The 20,821-nt window shown below is 37.8% G+C and overlaps 1 protein-coding gene across 10 annotated transcripts in view; it reads left to right on the top strand.

Annotated features, from left to right (window-relative positions):
- LOC149142958 (2-oxoglutarate (2OG) and Fe(II)-dependent oxygenase superfamily protein) overlaps positions 1-20,821 on the top strand; it is a 316,570-nt gene that overhangs the window by 93,092 nt on the left and 202,657 nt on the right. For all 10 annotated transcript variants that reach the window (XR_016265108.1, XR_016265110.1, XR_016265107.1 and 7 more), the window contains exons 7-8: positions 5,458-5,530; positions 5,724-5,840. Coding sequence is in view for 5 of the 10 variants with exons in the window: in XM_089451753.1 (XP_089307879.1) it covers positions 5,458-5,530; positions 5,724-5,840 (190 nt within the window). In the remaining 5 variants the exon portion in view is untranslated. The remainder of the gene's footprint in view (positions 1-5,457; positions 5,531-5,723; positions 5,841-20,821) is intronic.

The raw sequence follows: 20,821 nt of genomic DNA, 5'->3' as shown, positions 1-20,821 counted from the left end.
TCATGAGGGGATTTAAACATTTTTCGACCCTCAGGACACATTACATCATGACTTTTACAATTTACATCTTAAGGGAGAAAACCCCTTTAGCATAGACCCTCACAAATCACCCAGTTCTGCGACACAACTATAATCTAGCAGATCAACACACTAGGATTCTCCTAAAATTCCAATGATAAAATCCATCCCGACTTTGGCGTCAGGTTTGAAGGAAAACTCTGCCGATCCATGGATCGGTGAGACGAAAAACCTTCCGGGACGTAGATTACCACTAGAAAGTTAGGTCCACCTAGGCAATTCACATACACGACTCATATCTGCTAAGATTATTTACAATTCATACATGCAGACTGGGTTTACAATCAAAATGATCAAGTTGCTGATGATGGCAGGATGGCACGGACATGCTGATCAGGTGCTGCCCCTTTTTGCAAAGAAAAGGGGGGTGTACTGCATGGGTAGTTGACCGGTAGAGGTCAACATCTGGCTCTACTTGGGGACACGTTGCTGCTTGCAGGAATGTGAGAATCCAGAATCTGCATCCATACAACACAAAAATAAGTAGCGTCCATCCAAAAATCAGCATATACATTAAGCACAGGAAAGAAAAAAGCTCTTCATTTATTAACTATCTAAAGCAGAAATGAAAATGCGAAAAAACAAAGAGTAGGGTTAGAAATACGATACAAAAGATGCCCCATGGCATCAAATGTGTTCAATAAAGTGCATACTGAGCATTTGCCTGCTTTCAGGCAAATCTGTTGGCTGCTTGTCGGATGTGCCATGTCCAATTTTGCATATGGTAGGACTTTTTCCTATCCGAAAATCAAGCTGCTCATGGCCGTCTGATGCGTCAAATCTTCTTCTTATTCTCTTTCTCTTGCGCTTTTTCTTTCTGGCAGGTTGAATTACTGATGATCTGGTACTTTCTGTGTCTTGCATCTGATTTTTATCGTTTTTAAGCTTATCTGGATCACCTTCAATCAACCATCTTTCAGTTGAACCAATGACCTCCTCATAATAAGATGGAGCTTGTCGCAGCAAATGAGAAGGCTCCTGATCTATTGATGTCACCTGGTTTCTTTCATCTTCCAATTGTTGAAACCTTTGAACTTGTATTCTAATGGCATCCATCTGACTAGAGTGTTCAACCTTTATATCACCGATTTGTCTGGCATGATGTTCTTCCATGTCTTTTATCACTTTATTGTTCTTTTCCTTTATGTCCATCAAGTAACGCTGCATGAAATTTATTTCTTCTTTATGATTCGCTTGCATGTCAGCCAACTGATTATTATGATTGAACGTTATGATAGTCATTTCCTCATCCATAGTTAATAACTTGTTTTGCATAGAGTCAATTTCCCTATCATGATCAACTTTCATGGTCACCATATTTTCCTCTAAGACTGACATCTTGCTTTGCATGCTTCTAATTTCTGTTTCATATTTAGTTTTCATGGCCTCAATTTCTTTAGCATGCTGATTTTGCGTGACTTCAATCTCCCTATTACGTTTTTCCAGGTGGGTGCATAAAGTTTTCACATCATTGACATAATTAGTTTGGTTGATTTCCATATTTCTCACCAGCATCATTAGATCTCGTAAAATTTGTTTTTGCTCTTCCCTTTCATTGTCATTTGTCCCTGATTTTTCACTATCATGAACTTGATCTGCAATATTTCCGGTGGATGACACATTCTGACATGATGAATCGTCTTGGGGTCTTTCAGCTGGACCTCTTATCAAATTACTTTCATTCTGTTGCACAATTTTAGAGGCAGAAGGCAAGCTGTTTGGATAACCATATCTATTTTTAAAAGCATCGACAATGTCTTCTAAAGAAGTGAGAGATTCCTTTGGAAAATTGTTAAACCAATTCAAAGCACCATCTTCTAAAGAAAGGACAAATAGACGCATTTTGATATCTTCATGATTAAACTGAGGGGATCTACAGTATATGATCATGATGCGAGTAAACAAGACTAGATGCCTTCTAACAACGATTGGATCACCACCCGAGAAAATAGGTAACTTAGGAATGGCAACTTCCGGAAAATCATGGAGACGTTCAGTAAAACGACATGGCTTAAATGAATAATCCATGATGAATGATAAGGGATTAAAATGATGATAGAACTAGATATCTGCTCAAGAAAATCAAGAGATGAAAACAGTGGAGTCGCCACTTGAACAATGAATCTGATTCTAGGATCCAAAAAGCAATCAACAAGCAAATATGAGGAAGGCTTCTTGTCTGGAAAAATGAGAAAATGGAGTCGCCACCCAAACAAGAAACACACCGAAGAGATGAAAAATAAGGCAATAAAAGATACAAATGATAACCCCAAAGGTTGAATCTGCCAGCTCAAATGAGAGATGAGAAAGATGAGAAGATAAAAAATCGTTAAAACACCGAGAACAAAGTATCCCCGGCAACGGCGCCAAAAAATGTTGGCGTTGCCGGGCCAGATGAAGAGATAAGAAATGAGAAAAAAGATTGTCGTTGAAACGCCGAGAAAAAAGTGTCCCCGGCAACGGCGTCAAAAAATGTTGGCGTTGCCGGCCCAAACGAATGATAAACAAATGAACGATGAATGATGAAAAGATGATGAAATGCCGAGAAAACAAATTCCCCGGCAACGACGCCAAAAAATGTTGTCGCGCGAGTTGACACGACAACGCTCAGACTGGGGGCTGTCACTCTGATCCCCGATCCCTCCGTTTAAGCCTGTCTCCCGCGGCTAAGGGCGGTAGACCCTGTGAGATGATGTGACCAACTGTCGACCAGTTGGTTGGGAGACACGAGATACGATGTAAAAAGCACTCGATGGATTTGATTAACTTAGCAGACCAGTGCCTTAAGAGATTGTCATTAAAACGATTATTAGTTAGATGATATAGAAACATAAAACGTGAACAACAATCATTTGTCATCAAAAGGAATCAGCTAAATCACAATGCTCTTAGAATGACAAAAACGATATCTAGCAATTGAAAATTTAGAAAAGATGAATGCTTTAAACCACCATGAGAATCATTAACCAGATATCATATTCGTATCTCGACTTGAAAACTTAGATCTCAGCATGAAAGATAATAATTCCCGAAAATAAAACTGGATCTGACGAAGAAAAATTTTCCAATTTTTTTTTTTTTTTTTAAATGAAATTTAAAATTTAATCCAAAACTAAAAATACAACTAAGCCTAAAAAATCCTCTTTTTTTTTTTTTTAATAATGAAAATTTTAAAACTAAACTAAAAATCAAATTAAAATATAACAAAAATATTTTTTGATTTTTTATAACAAAATTTTAAAACTATTTTAAAATCTAAATAAAACCAAAGTTAAAGAAATTTAAACTAAAATTAATCTAAAATAAAAGTTTAAAACTAAGCCTAAACTAAATATATATTAAAATCTAAAAATATAAAAAAAAAACAAAATGAAAACTAATTAAAACTATTACAATGCTTAACCCTTTTTCATATTACAAAATCCCTAATGAAAATACCGTCGTAACGACTTTGACTTAATGCTTACCCTCAGCATGAAAGATAATAATTCCCGAAAATAAAACTGGATCTGATCAGGTGCTGCCCCTTTTTGCAAAGAAAAGGGGGGTGTACTGCATGGGTAGTTGACCGGTAGAGGTCAACATCTGGCTCTACTTGGGGACACGTTGCTGCTTGCAGGAATGTGAGAATCCAGAATCTGCATCCATACAACACAAAAATAAGTAGCGTCCATCCAAAAATCAACATATACATTAAGCACAGGAAAGAAAAAGGCTCTTCATTTATTAACTATCTAAAGCAGAAATGAAAATGCGAAAAAACAAAGAGTAGGGTTAGAAATACGATACAAAAGATGCCCATGGCATCAAATGTGTTCAATAAAGTGCATACTGAGCATTTGCCTGCTTTCAGGCAAATCTGTTGGCTGCTTGTCGGATGTGCCATGTCCAATTTTGCATATGGTAGGACTTTTTCCTATCCGAAAATCAAGCTGCTCATGGCCGTCTGATGCGTCAAATCTTCTTCTTATTCTCTTTCTCTTGCGCTTTTTCTTTCTGGCAGGTTGAATTACTGATGATCTGGTACTTTCTGTTTGAATTACTTTTTTTTTTTTAATTTTTTTTATTATTTTTTATTTATTTCATTTTTTAATTTTTATTTATTTTATTATTTTTATTCATTTTTTAATTTCTTAATTCATTTTAAAATGGATCATCGAACTAAGCCTTCGGAAACATCACCTAGGACCTAGGACTTAGGACTCATGAGGGGATTTAAACATTTTTCGACCCTCAGGACACATTACATCATGACTTTTACAATTTACATCTTAAGGGAGAAAACCCCTTTAGCATAGACTCTCACAAATCACCCAGTTCTGCGACACAACTATAATCTAGCAGATCAACACACTAGGATTCTCCTAAAATTCCAATGACAAAATCCATCCCGGCTTTGGGGTCAGGTTTGAAGGAAAACTCTGCCGATCCATGGATCGGTGAGACGAAAAACCTTCCGGGACGTAGATTACCACTAGAAAGTTAGGTCCACCTAGGCAATTCACACACACGACTCATATCTGCTAAGATTATTTACAATTCATACACGCAGATTGGGTTTACAATCAAAATGATCAAGTTGCTGATGATGGCAGGATGGCACGGACATGCTGATCAGGTGCTGCCCCTTTTTGCAAAGAAAAGGGGGGTGTACTGCATGGGTAGTTGACCGGTAGAGGTCAACAACGCCCACAACTTTGGGTACAAAACCCACTGCTTGGGTACACTGCCCACAAAGCCATTTCTGGGTCAACTTCTCTCAAACCCACTACCCTGGGGTTGTGGGAGTACCTCCCAAGCTACACAAAACAACATGGTGTAAATGGCAGTGGAATATGGCATATCATTATCATTGAGCAATGTGTAAGGCTGCTGGCTGGCTGGCTGTCCAAGATAGGTAACAGTTTTGATGCAATATCTTTAATCTCTACAACTGTGGGGTCTCTATCAGGACCAATGCCTTGATGCCATTGTCATTTGACTGTCACAAATCAGTCTTACAATTTTATATACCATCTTTTTCACAATGATTTGTTTGGGGCTATTATTTCTAAACTGTTTTGGCTGTATGTCTTGAAGTGTTCGACTGCTTTGTTGCAAACTTGATATTTTTCGTTCCTCTGAAAAGAAATGATTCTGAACTTCTAAATCAGATTTATATGCATACATTTATTGGCAGCTTATTTACGTCTGTTGTTTTCCATTGCTTTTCTTTTATGTATAGCTTTTACAAGTGGATCTGCCTTAAAACAGCTAGGAATTATTCTACTTATTGTATATAGTAAATAATTATTGTGCTAATATATGGGATTTATTGTGCAAGAGAAATTTAAGCCTCTTCTGATTTATCCTGATACATGATAACTTAATATGTTCCAGTGGTGTTGTGGCCCCCTTCTGCAACAGAATTTCTCTACCCCATGTCAGTTTGTGGGGAGGCATCGAATCATAGGTATGACTGGTAAAAACATGTAGCTGGAATTAATTTGAAGTTTTTAATTTCATGCTACAGTTGCATTAGAAGTTTCATTTCATAGCATGCTCTCCATGCCTTTTTTGAGAATGGCCTTTTTTATTTGCTTACTGCATCTATGTCTTTGCTCCATCTATTTTCATAATTTTAAATACTTGCTTTCAATTTTCAGTGCTGTTGACCTTGTCGAACCTAATTTTAAAGTCCATCCACGCGCTAAACATGCTTGGGACCATTGCCGAAAAGTCTTGCTGCATGCCGGTGATGCACTTTTCATACCTGAAGGATGGTAATAAATTAATTTTTTGTAGTGTCCATCTTAATTCAAATTATCTCGTATGTCAAATAACAATAGAATATTTTATTCATGATCAGGAGTCTATGTTTAACTATAAATGTATTTGTAAGCTTGTTCCATCGATGTTTTTCTAGACTGTGTGGCCATTATTATTCTGCAAATATTTGTGTAATGTCAGTTTCAAGTGGTCATGTGTTAGTTTTTGATGAATATCAAACAAATAACTAGGTGCAACTTAGCTGTATTTGTAATGTCCCCAATTAAATTAATTCCGCTAAACTGAATTTCTATTTTTGCAATTGGGTGTTGGAGAATATTTTGGCATGTAAACTTAGGAAAAGTGGGTGGAAGGAGTTCCCACTTAATTTTTGGAGAGATGGAGGCCACCAACATTAGAGAAAATGAAAGATTAAATTGGTAGTGGGATGTGGGGGCCACCTAAAAAGGGGAATTTGAACCCCTCAGGAAAATCAAATTGCTAAGGGAAGGAGGTCGAAATATTGGATGGAGGGACTCAAATGAGGAGGCAAGAAGAAATTATAAATAGAAGGAGCATAGAAGCTATTGGAGTCTTTTGTTCACTCATCTATTTTCCTTGTTGCTCAAGCTGTTTCGCTGGGTCACTAGTGCTGCTTAGCACAAAGTTCTCCAAGGGGAGAATTCACCTTTTTTTCAGGGGACTTTGAGTGCCACCCTAGGAAGGAAATCTATTGCTATTTTGGTGAGAGGGTTGTGGAGTATTGCAACATATTTCAACAGATTCCTTTAGCTAATTCGTACTCCAGGGAGAATGCAGTAGAGAAATTATACCACTCATTTCAGCTAGCTTTCGAGGGTATTTTGCCGAGAGAAAATCAGTAGAGTTGCTTGAGGGAGAGCTCAACCTTTGTGGAAAGTTTTGGAGCTGGAGGTGACTGCTATTGAGGGGAACGGATTTATCTTCCTAGGGCCTGCATAGGGGTTCACTAGACAACGTGTTTTTGGAGTTGGGTTCAGCTATCTTGTGCCGGGATTTGATGTAGAGAAAAATTTCCTATACAATTCCTATTGCAGATTGAAGATAAATAAGGAGAGTTTGCAGCAGATAGAGCCGTTGGGGACAGAACCTCTACACAGGAGGGTGTAGTACCAATTTTGGGTAATTTCAGGAGGTCAGAATTAGCCCAAAACATTTATGGGCTTTGTCGGTTAGGTGTCAAGGAGTTGGCTCCTAATTTTGCAGAATTTTTGAGGAAGTTTTGGTGTTCCAAACAACAGAATTATTTGGCAGCCAGTGGGGAGAATAGCTGAAATTTTGGGTCATGGAGGGTCGGTAGAATTTGTCAAAAACCCTTTCCGGGTTTTTCTAGGTTTTCTGGGTAGATTTGAGGGGTCAAACAGGTGTCCCAACTCAGCCAGCAGTGTACTTCAAGGGCCAGCGCAGTCATTTGTTGGGGAGCTTTCTGCATTGTTTGGGCAGCTGATATTCATTCACCTAGGGCTTGTAGCTTTCTCTAAGCAAGCCCAGGTGCACTCACTCCAATCTATTTTGTACTCCTTCAGCTATATAATAAAATTGGCCCATTTTGGCGCGTTTCTGGCTCATTTTTGGTTCTCTGATCTGTATACATTTTTATTGTGTTGAATTTGCTTGATTGTCATTGTTCATTTTCCATTAGGAACATTACAATATTTTCAATCTTATGGTGTATTTCTAGCCATTCTAAGCAATGTGACCAACTACATCATTGAAAATATATCAAAATCTCAATCCCTTTTGACCTGCAAAAAATGGAAAAGCAGGTTTTTGGAACTTGTATTTTGTATATCTAGTTTGGTATGCACAAGCAACTATAGTCTAATAACTGGATTTTTTTCTTGAATTATAGATTATGTGGGCCTTGTAACATGAAAGAAGGAAAGAATGGTATTAGTGTTGCACTTATGGTGACAATATCACCAAAACCAAATTCGGGGATAATATCAACAATAATTATCACGATAATTTGCACTTTTTGAAATTATTGCGATAATTTAGGTAATTATTGCGATAACTTGGAAATTATCACCTTGTCTCTGTCAGTTTCACCTTATAACTAAACTTTTTCACTTTTAACCCTAGTTTTTTAAAAGTGGGTTAGGGGATTTGAGTTGTGAGGATACTATCACTATTTTCTATCGCACAAACAGAGGATGTCCAAAGTGGCATCTTTTTAGCACCTGTCCAATATCTTTTTGAGTACCATTTTCCATTTTCATACAACTCCATCACCTATTTTGTCCATACTGATGCATTTTTAATCATGGTACAATTGTCTTTCGATTATGCCACTTTAATGTTCATTCTTATATATTTAGGAAGGAATTTTCCTTTTATTACTATCCTGTGAGAATCCATGAAGATCACTTCAAGATGATTCAATCATTCTTGAAGCAGCAATAAAGGACAGTTGGTGCAACTCTTTCAGGTTGCAACAAAAAACCTATATTAATGCAATACCCAAAGTACCTCATTGTTGCAACATGACCAGGGTGCAAGTGTTATTGTTGCAACACCTCTGGTACCTTGCTGCTGCAACATGACCAAGGTGTTGCAACTCCAGGTGATGCAACATGACCAAAGAGTAGGTGTTGCAACTCTAGTTGTTGCAAGATGAACATAGTTCAGAGTTGCATTGCATTGTTGCAATATGACAACACAGCGATGCAACTTCATCGCCGCAATGCGATAGCGTAGTGCTGCAACTCTGCTGTTGCAATATGAGAACGCAGTGCTGCAACTCTATTGTTGCAGTATGATAGAGCATAGTGCTGCAAAACCAATGCTACAATAAGCCCAAGTTTGATGGTTCAACACCTTGGTAGTTGACCATTGAGGATATTGTTGCAACTCGAGGATAATCTGTACAGGGCAACACCAATCAACCTCCAACCAAACTACATCGTTGAAAATATATCAAAATCTCAATCCCTTTTGACCTGCAAAAAATGGAAAAGCAGGTTTTTGGAACTTGTATTTTGTATATCTAGTTTGGTATGCACAAGCAACTGTAGTCTAATAACTAGATTTTCTTCCTAAATTATAGATTATGTGGGCCTTGTAACATGAAAGAAGGAAAGAATTAATGTTGCACTTATGGCGACAATATCACCAAAACCAAATTCGGGGATAATATCAATAATAATTATCACGATAATTTGCCCTTTTTGAGATTATTTTGATAACTTGGAAATTATCACCTTGTCTCTGTCAGTTTCACCTTATAATTAAACTTTTTCACTTTTAACCCTAGTTTTTTAAAAGTGGGTGAGGGGATTTGAGTTGTGAGGATACTATGACTATTTTCTATCACACAAACAGAGGATGTCCAAATTGGCATCCTTTTAGCACCTGTCCAATATCTTTTTCAGTACCTTTTTCCATTTTCATACAACTCCATCACCTATTTTGTCCATACTGATGCATTTTTAATCACGGTACAATTGTCTTTCGATTATGCCACTTTAATGTTCATTCTTATATATTTAGGAAGGAATTTTCCTTTTTATACTATCCTGTGAGAATCCATGAAGATCACTTCAAGAAGATTCAAACATTCTTGAAGCAGCAATAAAGGACAGTTGGTGCAACTCTTTCAGGTTGCAACAAAAAACCTATATTAATGCAATACCCAAAGTACCTCATTGTTGCAATATGACCAGGGTGCAGGTGTTATTGTTGCAACACCTCCGGTACCTTGCTGCTGCAACATGACCGTGTTGCAACTCTAGGTGATGCAACATGACCAAGGTGTTGCTACTCCAGGTGATGCAACATGACCAAAGAGTAGGTGTTGCAACGCTAGTTGTTGCAACACGAACATAGTTCAGAGCTGCATTGCATTGTTGCAATATGACAACACAGTGATGCAACTTCATCGCTGCAATACGATAGCATAGTGCTGCAACTCTTCTGTTGCAATATGAGAACACAGTGCTGCAACTCTATTGTTGCAGTATGATAGAGCATAGTGCTGCAAAACCAATGCTACAATAAGCCCAAGTTTGATGGTTCAACACCTTGGTAGTTGACCATTGAGGATAATTGTTGCAACTCGAGGATAATTTGTACAGGGCAACACCAATCAACCTCCAACCAAACAATTTTCACGAACGGATTGATAATCTAACAGGTCATCCATTTGACCTTCCAAAGAAGGAAGTGACAAGAGGTAGTTGACTGCCCAATCATGAAAGGCTGGCAATAACAAAAGATTGACCTCACTGCCACCTATAACAATAGTTCAATGAGTAAGCATTTGTTTGATTTTTTTCTACTTTTTCGTGAAATTGTTGTAATGGAGACGGAACAACCTAGAGAGATAAACATTCTCATGGTTGTCCCTTGATATTTTAATCGAATTAAGAGTAGAACACGTGAAAATTTCAATTATTACAGCAATTGGAAATTATTCTTCTAACTATAAATTAATTAACAATTTATTTTCCCACACAAATAACGAATAATTCACACTACAATTTTAACCAAATTAAAGTTTGCAGAAGATAAATCGGAATCTGAGAAAATATTGGCACACACACAATAATTTGACACAATTATTTTTGGACAAAAATCCTCGGTAAAACCCAATTTGGGCAAACCGGTGCAACAACTAAGGGTTTTTATTGTTAAGCAGCATTGAGAAATTCTCAGTACAAATGGATGTCGAAATCTGGCAATCCTACAGAGAAAAATATTGGCAAAAATCTAGTGAAGAATTTTCCTCACCCCACAAGCAATCTGACATTGAAGACTGGCCTTTGAAACCCCTCCACGAATTGTTCTGCGTCACCCTCTTCACAGGCAGAAATCCGTGCTGCCCGGATCTTACACTGCGCTGTGTCTTCAACCTGTTACTGACTCTGGAAACGTTTCTCTCGGCATCTGCAAAATTTTCTTCCCTTCAAAACTCTGAAACGACTTTCCGAATCTACAAATTGAAATGCTTCTTAGAGGCTTTTGCACAGCCCTTGCGCAACCTCTATGTGTCTATCTCTACCTCTCTGCAATGTATTCTCCGGAATTGGAAAATCTTCCTCCGAATCACTGCCCCTGCCCCTCTCTGTCTCTACTTCCCTTCTATTGCTTGAACTCTTCCGGCAACTGCTGCTACTCTCTAGAAATTTGAACTGCCAAGGAAATCGATCTCATGTTTGTGTTCTCCATCTAACCATCGACCTCTTGTTACAATGTCCGGTTGGGACTCCGATGACCAAGATTAAAACATAATCGATGGCTGAGGTCATCTACGGATCAATCTGTGTGAGTTTCTAAATGATTCACACCTTTCTCAATTAATACTGATAAATTAACCCCTTTTCCTAAGTTCAGACTTGGGAAATATTTAAAAATCGGCTAATAATCTAATTGAGACACTTATATGTGGAATTTCCAGAAATGATTTATGGTTTATGGAGAACTCTTGTGTTTTAGCCTCCACAAAGTTTTGAGACTAGAACACCTCTGATGCTACAAAAACTAACACTCCCTCTTAGTGAGGAAGGTGTTCTAGTGTTGCACTTTTGCTACAACATTCTGTCTCTGTATCACCCTCTGTCACGCTGTTGATGTCTGGCCACTGTGACTACCTGCCATTGCCCATCAACCACTGTGCAAATATGATGCTACATCTGTGCCGCTGCTGACATTGCTATACTATTGCCAACTCTGCATCTGCACTGTAACTCCCTCTCAACTGTTGCTGCTGCTACTGCAACTACTCCAACTGAGAAGCATCCAAAGTACTGAATCAACTGTGTCTCTGTGCTGCATCTGTTCCCTGAGTATCTGATTGCTACTAGCCTTTGCACTGTTTATTGGGGAATCTGCGTTGCTACTGACTTTGCTATTGAGCCTCTTGCTGTGCTGTAAACACCGCATCTGCGGCCCTCAGCATCTGACTGCAACTAGTTTGCAACTCTCACTCGGGAATCTGATTGCATCAATTGACACTGATTCATCCTGCTACTGAATACTATGGGCCCCTATAGCAAGGTAATGATCCATGAGGAGGACACCTCAATGGACCCTACCCAGATCTCTGCAACTCGAGGATTATAATTCCATATCACCCCACTTCTCTCCTGGAGGTATAGCTGCAAACATAGCAAAATATTCCTCCAACCTAGAGGACAACTTGTCTATCTCTGTGGATGCTGCCACCTAGTCCTTCTCCTGCTTGTCCTTCTTCTTGAGATGACACTGGGTACTGTAGTGGCCATACTCACGACACCTGAATCACTTGACCTTAGATAGGTCCTTCTTCTTCTTCTTCTCTCCTTGTCCCTGACTGGGACCCTTTGATGCTAGGGCCACATTCTCCCCTTCCTTCTCACCCTTCATGCCCTTGCTGTTGCTTCTGCTGATGGTTCTCTTTAATAGAGCTTGCCTCAACTCCTCTTGCTATAGGTCTGACCACATCTTGCTCCATCTAGGCAATGTGTCTTGGCCCAAGATACTTTGGATAAAGACTTGCCACTCCTCTGAGACACTGTTTAGTGCCAATCGTACAAGGTCTGTCGGTTGAGTGCCTCCCCGACGGTTGCAAGTTGATCACAGACCTCTTGAATTTTGGTGAGGAAGGGATGCATGCCTTCACCCTTTTGCATCCTGATGCTTCTAAGCTTTTCCTGCAGGAATATCTTCCGCTGCTTGGAAGTATTCTGATATAGCTGGTCGAGAGCATCCCACATCTCCTTGGCATTGCATTTTCCAGATATATGTGAAACTATATGGTCCCAGACTCCATCCAGGATCAACCGCTTCACCTTTGCCATTTCTTTCTTGTACTCCTTCAGCTGATCTGCATCCTGGGGAACTGCCACCACATTATCCACATAGGATTTTACACCATATTCATCTAGAAGGAAGGACATCCTAGCCTTCCAGATGACAAAGTTGGAGGCTTCCTCCAACCTATCTTGATCTCTAAGCCTAGCTGTGGCCATCTCTGAATATGATAAAAAATCCCCCTCTTCCTCTACTTGGCTGCTAAATCTGCTATTCACACTCCCCTTTGGAGTGAGAAAAAACTGCCTGCAGCAACTGTCGACTGCAATTGGGAAAATCAGATTTCTAGGCTAGAAACCGTCTAAGAGAAATTCTCTCTATGTGTGCCTTTCTCTTCCACTCGATGATGATTATGCTACTGCAAACTGTTGCAAAACCCTTCCACACCTAAATAAGGAATCTGCCCAGCGAAAATACAAATTTGCTTTACCAGAATTGCTTTCCGGTTTCACCATTGCCTGTTGGAACTGCTATTGGGCTCTGCGATTTTTTCCCTACCACCTGCACTAGAAAAATTGAACCCTTTGCCCTACAGTTCGAACTTCAAATGACACTTTGTGGGCTTCACTTCAAAAATACACTTTCCCTTGTCCAAATCAAGTGCTTCAATGGTCAAATTTGGTCCTCTCAAAAAGAGGAATTTATTCCATTCGTTGGAATTTGTCACTAAGTTGCCAAATTAACACTCGCTCTTAGCTAGGGATAAATTCCAACTGTATCATGTGATCATCACAGGTATCTCGGCATCATGTCATGTGCATCACTGCTCATCTCTACTTGTCTCTGCTCATCTCATGTTGAACACTCTGGAATCTAAAGAAGAAGAATCACTGCAGGGGAGCTCCAGCCACCACCCTGACTCCATCACCATTGGGGAGACTTTACTATCAACTAGAATCATCACCATCAGGGAGCCATAACTACCACCCGGAACTAAAGACAATGGGTGTGATCAACCTACCCCAATGGGTAGGTATCACATTCTATCCCAAAGTCCCTGATTATCCATCTTAACCCTAGAGCTAAGTTGCACGAAATGGGGAAATGGATACGAGTTTCCGAAACGGGAACGGGTACGAAACGTGACCCCCCCAAATTTTGGAAACGGGGAAACGCAATATATATATATATATATATATATATTAGGACATTTAAGAAATATGTGCAATCATAAAGCATATATGATACATTCTAATTTATTGCATTATGATTAAATTGTCAATGGATAAACTATAAGTCTCTAAATTTACATCACATTTACTCATGAATGATCACATAATGAAAATAGTAATATCCAAAATCAGACACGAGAAATTTCTAATTTCTTGTCTCGTGCTTGATTGGGAGTCTCCTCCTACATAGTCGAATGACCTTAGTGCTCTTGATTAAATACAAGTTCCATACCCTAGTACCGTACGTGCTCTTGATTATTGGGAGTCTCCCTTGCATAGAGGGCTTGGTTCTCTTGATTAAATACAAGTTCCATACCCTAGTATATGACAAAATCCAATGGAAACATTGCAATCCCCCCAATCTTGAAATCTTGAAAAACAAGATATGTCTGCTGGATTTTAAGTGAGATCTAAAATTATACTTTCTCCATATGAAATCCAATGAGGGCGAAACCACTCTCAAACAACCTGAGTCATTTCATGGTAATGTTAAAAATTTAAGTAAGGATGAAAATGACAAATGAAGGAGAATGTAACCATGAACTGCATATCAACAAAAGGGCCATAGGCTTGAACATTAGGCTGCCCCACTCAAAAAAATCCTCTTTTTTATAACTTGAGAGGCATCTAGAAGCATCCAAAAGATATTTTAGTCACCCAATAAAAAATTAGAAGCGAAAAAATAAAAAAAATTACAAGAAAAAGTCAAGTTAGAAGAGGAAACTCTGTTGTACGGCCTAGAAACTCGTTTTCGGCCGTACTGGTCACGTTTCCTCCTCGAGAAACGGGTCAGTACGGTCGGAAACGCTTTTCTAGGCCGTACGGTATGAGTTTCCTTGTTTCCGTTTTGTTTTCAGCCGGAAACGAACCCTTCTCCAATGTTTCCTGCAACTTAGCCCTAGAGAGTCAGATGGTAGACACTTGCATCCACCAACTTGGGTGAGATCCACCTACTGCAATGGGTAGGGATCACACTCTATCCCAAGTCCCTTATCCCATTAACCAGATGGGGAGGTTATCCCATAGAGTGGGTAGGATGCTAATTGGGGCATACTTTGACTAGGGGAGATCCCAGGTCTCTACACCCTATCAGTTCGAGGTCTCCAATCCCTAAGAGCTCATCAGCTCCATTCCTCACCCTGGGAGCTTTCATAGGTGGGAAGAGCACTGCTCAGTGTTCTTGATCAACCTAGACCCTTATTCGAAAGGGTTATCTCAACCAGTCCAAGCTGCTCTCTGAAGACCAAGAACTTCCCTTTCGGCAAAGCCTTGGTTAGGATATCGACTATTTGCTCATCTGTCGAAAAGTGAAGGAGTCTCACAGCTCCTCTTTGGACCATGTCTCGGATGTATTGATATTTGATCTCAATATGCTTGGACTTGTCGTGAAACACAAGATGCTTTGACAAACAAATCCCACTCTTGTTGTCACAATAGATAACTATTATGTCGAGGACATGCTCAAATAGCTCTCCAAAGAGCTTCCTTAACCAAACTGCTTCACAACTCGTTAGGATGGTTGTAATATACTTGACCAACTGTGCTAAGGTCTACTGACTTCTGCTTCCTGCTCATCTGAGATATCATGGTAGATCCCAGACTAAAACAACATCCATAAGTACTCTTTCTGTCGACAACACTGCTAGCCCAATCTGCATCTATATATCCATGTAGTCTAACATCTCTAGTTGCATATCTCAGTCCAAGGTTAATAGTCCCATGTAGATATCTCAATACATGCTTGGCGGCGACCTAATTTTCATGGTGAAGCTTGGTCATAAACTGGTTCAAGGTGTTAACTGCGAAGCATATGTTAGGACGAGTGTTCATGAGGAACATAAGAGTGCCAACTAGTTGTCTCTAGCAGTTTCACAACATATTTCCTTGTGAAAGGAAAATCTCACCCAGTCTTTGCCAAACCTCATGTCCCAAGAAATAGTGCATCAAACCAAGATCTTTCATCTCAAATTTGGAAGCCAATTGCCTCTTACATTCTAGAAGGAGAAGGTTTGCACCTATCAGGAATAAGTCATCAACATATAATACCAAAATGAGAGGTATACCTTGGATCACATTGAAATACAAGTTTGGATCAACACTGCTCCTTGTGAATCCCAACTTCATCAAGTAACTGTCAATGCTAGCATACTAGGCATGGGGGGCTTGCTTCAATCCATAGAGAGCTTTCTTGAATCAATGCACATGGGTGTTCTTGTCATGAACTTCAAATCCCGAAGGTTGTTCAACATATACTTCTTGAAGCAAACCATGTAAGAAAGCAATCTTCACATCCATTTGGTGAAGAGTCCATCCCTGACTAGTTGCAAGTGCAACAATGGATCGAATGGTGGTATAGTGAGCAATTGGAGCAAATATATCATTGTAATCTTTTGCCTCTTTCTGGGAGAACCCTCGGGCTACGAACCTTGCCTTGTATTTTTTGATGCTTCCTTCAGCCCCATGCTTGATTTTGAAGAGCCATTTGGAGGTCACCTGTAACAAACAAAGTTTGTAAATGCTCTGATACCAATGTAACGAACAAAGTTCGTAAGTGCTCTGATACTAATGTAATGACCAAAAGTCATATATGTAGCGGAAATCTTTAAAATACTTCAAAGACGTAAATTTCCATTGTAAGGCATGTAATTGTATATTGAATATTGTATAAGAATTGATATGAGATATGAGATGATTACAAATGACAATGAGGGCTTGCTTATATACCCTAGGCAGGTGCCCCTTCATGAATGATCATGTCTCTAAGACATGCCTTTTCATTACTAACTAACGAACCATTAGTTAATTAATTATTTGTTATGAATATAATTCATATAAAAATTAATTAACTAATGGTTCGTTAGTTAGTAATGAAGAGGCATGTATTAGAGACATAACCATTCATGAAGGGGCACTTGCCTAGGTTGCAACAAGAAGTTGATGGCCAAAGGACGACATCTGCCAACATGGCTCTGATACCAATATAACGAACAAGGTTCGTAAAAGCTCTGATACCTATGTAACGAACAAAGTTCGTGAATGTTCTAATACCAATGTAACGACCAAAAGTCGTATGCTGCAGCCTGCAGTAGAAATCTTTAAAATACTTCAAAGACGTAAATGTGCATTGTAGGACATGTAACTGTATATTGAATATTGTTTAAGAATTGATATGAGAAATGAGATGATTACAAATGAGAATGAGGGCCTGCTTATATACCCTAGGCAGGTGCCCCTTCATGAATGGTCATGTCTCGAAGACATGCCTCTTCATTACTAAGTAACTAACCATGTAACGAACGAAGTTCGTAAATGTTCTGATACCAATGTAATGAGCAAATTTCATAAATGCTTTGATACCAATGTAATGCCCAAAAGTCGTATACACAACGAAAATATTTAAAATACTTCAAAGATGTAAATGTCCATTGTAAGACATGTAACTGTCTAATGAATATTGTATACGAATTGATATGAGATATGAGATGATTACAAATGAGAATGAGGGTCTGCTTATATACCGTAGGTAGGTGCCCCTTCATGAATGGTCGTGTCTCTAAGACATGCCTCTTCATTACTAACTAGCTAACTAACTATTAGTTAATTGAAGCGAACAAAGTTCCTTCTACAAATTAATTACTCCAAAAGACTTGGAATGTCAAGATGTCTATTTAGGATATAAATATTATATTAAATAAAATGAATAGGAATGAATGATTTACAAATAAGAACGAGAGGCTTGCTTATATACCAAGCAAGTGTCTCTTCATGAAGAGCCATGTCCTATTAGACATGCCTCTTCAACCTAATTACTAACTTAACTAACTGTTATTTATGATTATTATCTTTTACATTATATTTATATTATTTATATATTTTATTCGTTACATTGCCTCCTTCCTCAAAAAGCTTTGTCCTCAAAGCTTGTCGATGAAAAAGGCTTGATCTCTTTTTCGGCTTCGAAAGTCTTTCTGTCTTGGAACAATCATCTTCGTCGATACAAGCTGATATGATCTTCTAAGTGACAAACAAAATTGTCGCACCGAGAAGGGATCAGACCATCCGAGATTAATCTTCTGTATAGCATTCTGATCACTGGAATTTTGTAATGACTTGTCCTCGTAGCACTGGGTTGAGGTTACATTACTCTTCTCTGGAACATTAGTTTGTTGTTTCGGTTCTGACTGGTTCAAATATGTAGCATGGTTGATTCGTCTGTTCTCATGATTCAGATGCCGATATGGAACTTTTTTTGTTTGAGTTTTCCTTACTGGGCATGCAACAATTTTTATATTTTCTTCTAGCGAAGATGTTGTTGAGTTGGTTATGAAACATTCACTGGGGATGTTCATTGTTTGAACTGCAACATCCAAACGTGTCTTTTCTTCAACTTGCTTGTCTTCTTCCTGAGTTGTGACATTCATTGAATCGGTATTTGTTGTTTTGTCATCAACTTGAATTCCTACATTTGATGCTTCCTTCTTGATAAGTTGTTGTACCTGGCTTTCTAATGACTTCTTATCCTTCTTAAGTTTTTTAATTTGCGTCAATAATTTTTCACTATGGTTTTTAAGTCGAGAAACTTCTTCCTTTTTGTCAATAGTGATTTTGTCAATTTCATTTTGCATATTTTGTAATACCTTTTTACCTTCTTGAGAAATTACTTTTGAAATATCCGATATATCTTCTGGTGTTACCGAATTAGGTTTCAGTGTAACATCTTGGAGTGTTATTTTCTTCTTCTTGTAAGAAAGTGTTAAAAACTTTTTCTTAGTATTTATAATAAAGGAACCTAGAGTTTCCATCCAGGGTAAGCCCAAAACAATATCACTATCGTTAAGAGATAAGGTTTGCACGGTGAATTGTGAGGTAAAAGTATAATCTCCAATATTTAGGTGTAGATTGCTTATATCGTATTGTTTGCCAAAAATATTTGTTTCAACTATATTTGATTTAGGAATCACCAATTGATTAGCACATTTAGGACTAACATAATTACTTCTTTCAGTAGGACTGATAGAGATTATGATGTCTCTTCCTGCGAGTGATCCTTTGATTTTAAATAGTGTGTAAACATATGTACTAAAGGTTTAAGGGAACCTTTCATTACTAGTCTCCATCTTTGCCTTGATGTTTTTACGTAAAAAATATGTCAACTGGAGCTATTTTTATTATAAAATATCACTTATTACTTCTATATATATTTTTCAAATATTCTCCTTTAATGTGGATTGTTAAAACTTGAATACCCTTTTATTAAAAAAAATACTCCTTTATATTGTTGCCCTCCATATATGTATGTATTTCTTTATATTAAGACCCATTTTCAAAATAACTTTATTATCTTATAATAATAATAGTTTCACTTCTTTTTTTTAATAATAAATTGGTCCCTTTTTTTATATACTTAATTACTTCCTTGATAAATTTTTAATGTCACCCCACTTAATAAATATAAAGGTCACGTCTTTTCATATGACACAGTCATGATGTTAAAATACCATGGGCTATTACTATGGGTTGTTTTTAAAACCTCCGTTAAAATTTTCTCCATGTAAAAAGTAAAACGTATTCCTTTTGTTTTTGTTTTTTAACTTTTTAAAATACCATGGGCAATTACCATGGGTTGTTTTTAAAACCATGGGATTCTCCACGTAAAAAGTTTTAAGTATACTTGGTATGAGATTTTGTATCCGTTTTGTTTTTTCTTTTACTTTTTTTTTCTTCTTCTTTTTTTTTAATTTATTTACCTTTTTTTTTTTTTTTCTTTTATGGCCAAAGGCCTAGAAAAACGGAGAAAAGGAGAAACTCCCAAATATTTAGTGAAATGCTTGAACTGCAACAGCAATAAATTTGACGAAGAGTCGATAGCCAAAGACTTGGATCGGAGAACGAGCTTTGTGCACCGGTTAAACAACCTAGAGGACTGAACTGCTCTGATACCAAATGAAGCGAACAAAGTTCCTTCTATAAATTAATTACTCCAGAAGACTTGGAATGTCAAGATATCCATTTAGGATATAAATATTATATTAAATAAAATGAATAGGAATGAATGATTTACAAATAAGAACGAGAGGCTTGCTTATATACCAAGCAAGTGTCTCTTCATGAAGAGCCATGTCCTATTAGACTTGCCTCTTCAACCTAATTACTAACTTAACTAACTATTATTTATGATTATTATCTTTTACATTATATTTATATTATTTATATATTTTATTAGTTACATTAATTAATTATTATTATTATTATATTTATTATTTTTATATGAATTATATTCATAACATTGCCTCTCTCTTCAAGAAGCTTTGTCGTCAAAGCTTACTAAGAATATTTTCTTGTCTCTGAAATTTCATCTTTGTTGATACAAGATGATATGATGCTTTGAGTGATGGACAAAATTGTTGTACTGAGAACGGATTAGATCATCCTAGATTAGTCTTCTGTGGAATCTTCTGATCTCTGGAAATTTTTGATGAATAGTTATCGTAGGACTGGATTCTGCAAACTTCAGTATTCTTGGGAACATAAATTTGTCGCCTATGTTCTGAGTGATAATGGTGCGTAGATTGATTGGAAAGTCTGCTCTTGTCTATACTTAGAGCAGACTTTGCTAGGTCCATTTTCTTCAGGGTTATAGGGCACAATAGTCTCCTTCTTGATGCCTTCCTTCCTGCAAAATTTTATGAACTCATTTGAAATGTATTCTTCTCCATTTTTATACTTGAAGACCTTTATTTTCTTTCTTGTCTGATTTTCAACCGAAGCCTTGAAGTCCTTGAATATGTCGAAGGCCTCGTCCTTGTGCTTTAAGTAATATACCCATGTCTTCTTAGAGAAATAATCAATGAAGGTTATGTAGTAAAGATGGCCACCTAGTGAATGTATGGACATTGGACCACACATGTTGGAATGAATGAGTTGGAGGATGTTGTTCGTCTTGTTCTTGCTAGAGGGAAGTGGTCCCCTTGTCTTCTTTCAATTGGCACATC

The sequence above is a fragment of the Pinus tabuliformis genome, chromosome X, assembly GCF_031772625.1.
Source record: "Pinus tabuliformis cultivar Carrire ecotype Pingquan chromosome X, CPIR1, whole genome shotgun sequence".
Lineage (NCBI taxonomy): Eukaryota > Viridiplantae > Streptophyta > Pinopsida > Pinales > Pinaceae > Pinus > Pinus tabuliformis.
Note: the sequence above shows the minus strand (reverse complement) of the source record. Positions and strands in the feature narration are given on the sequence as shown.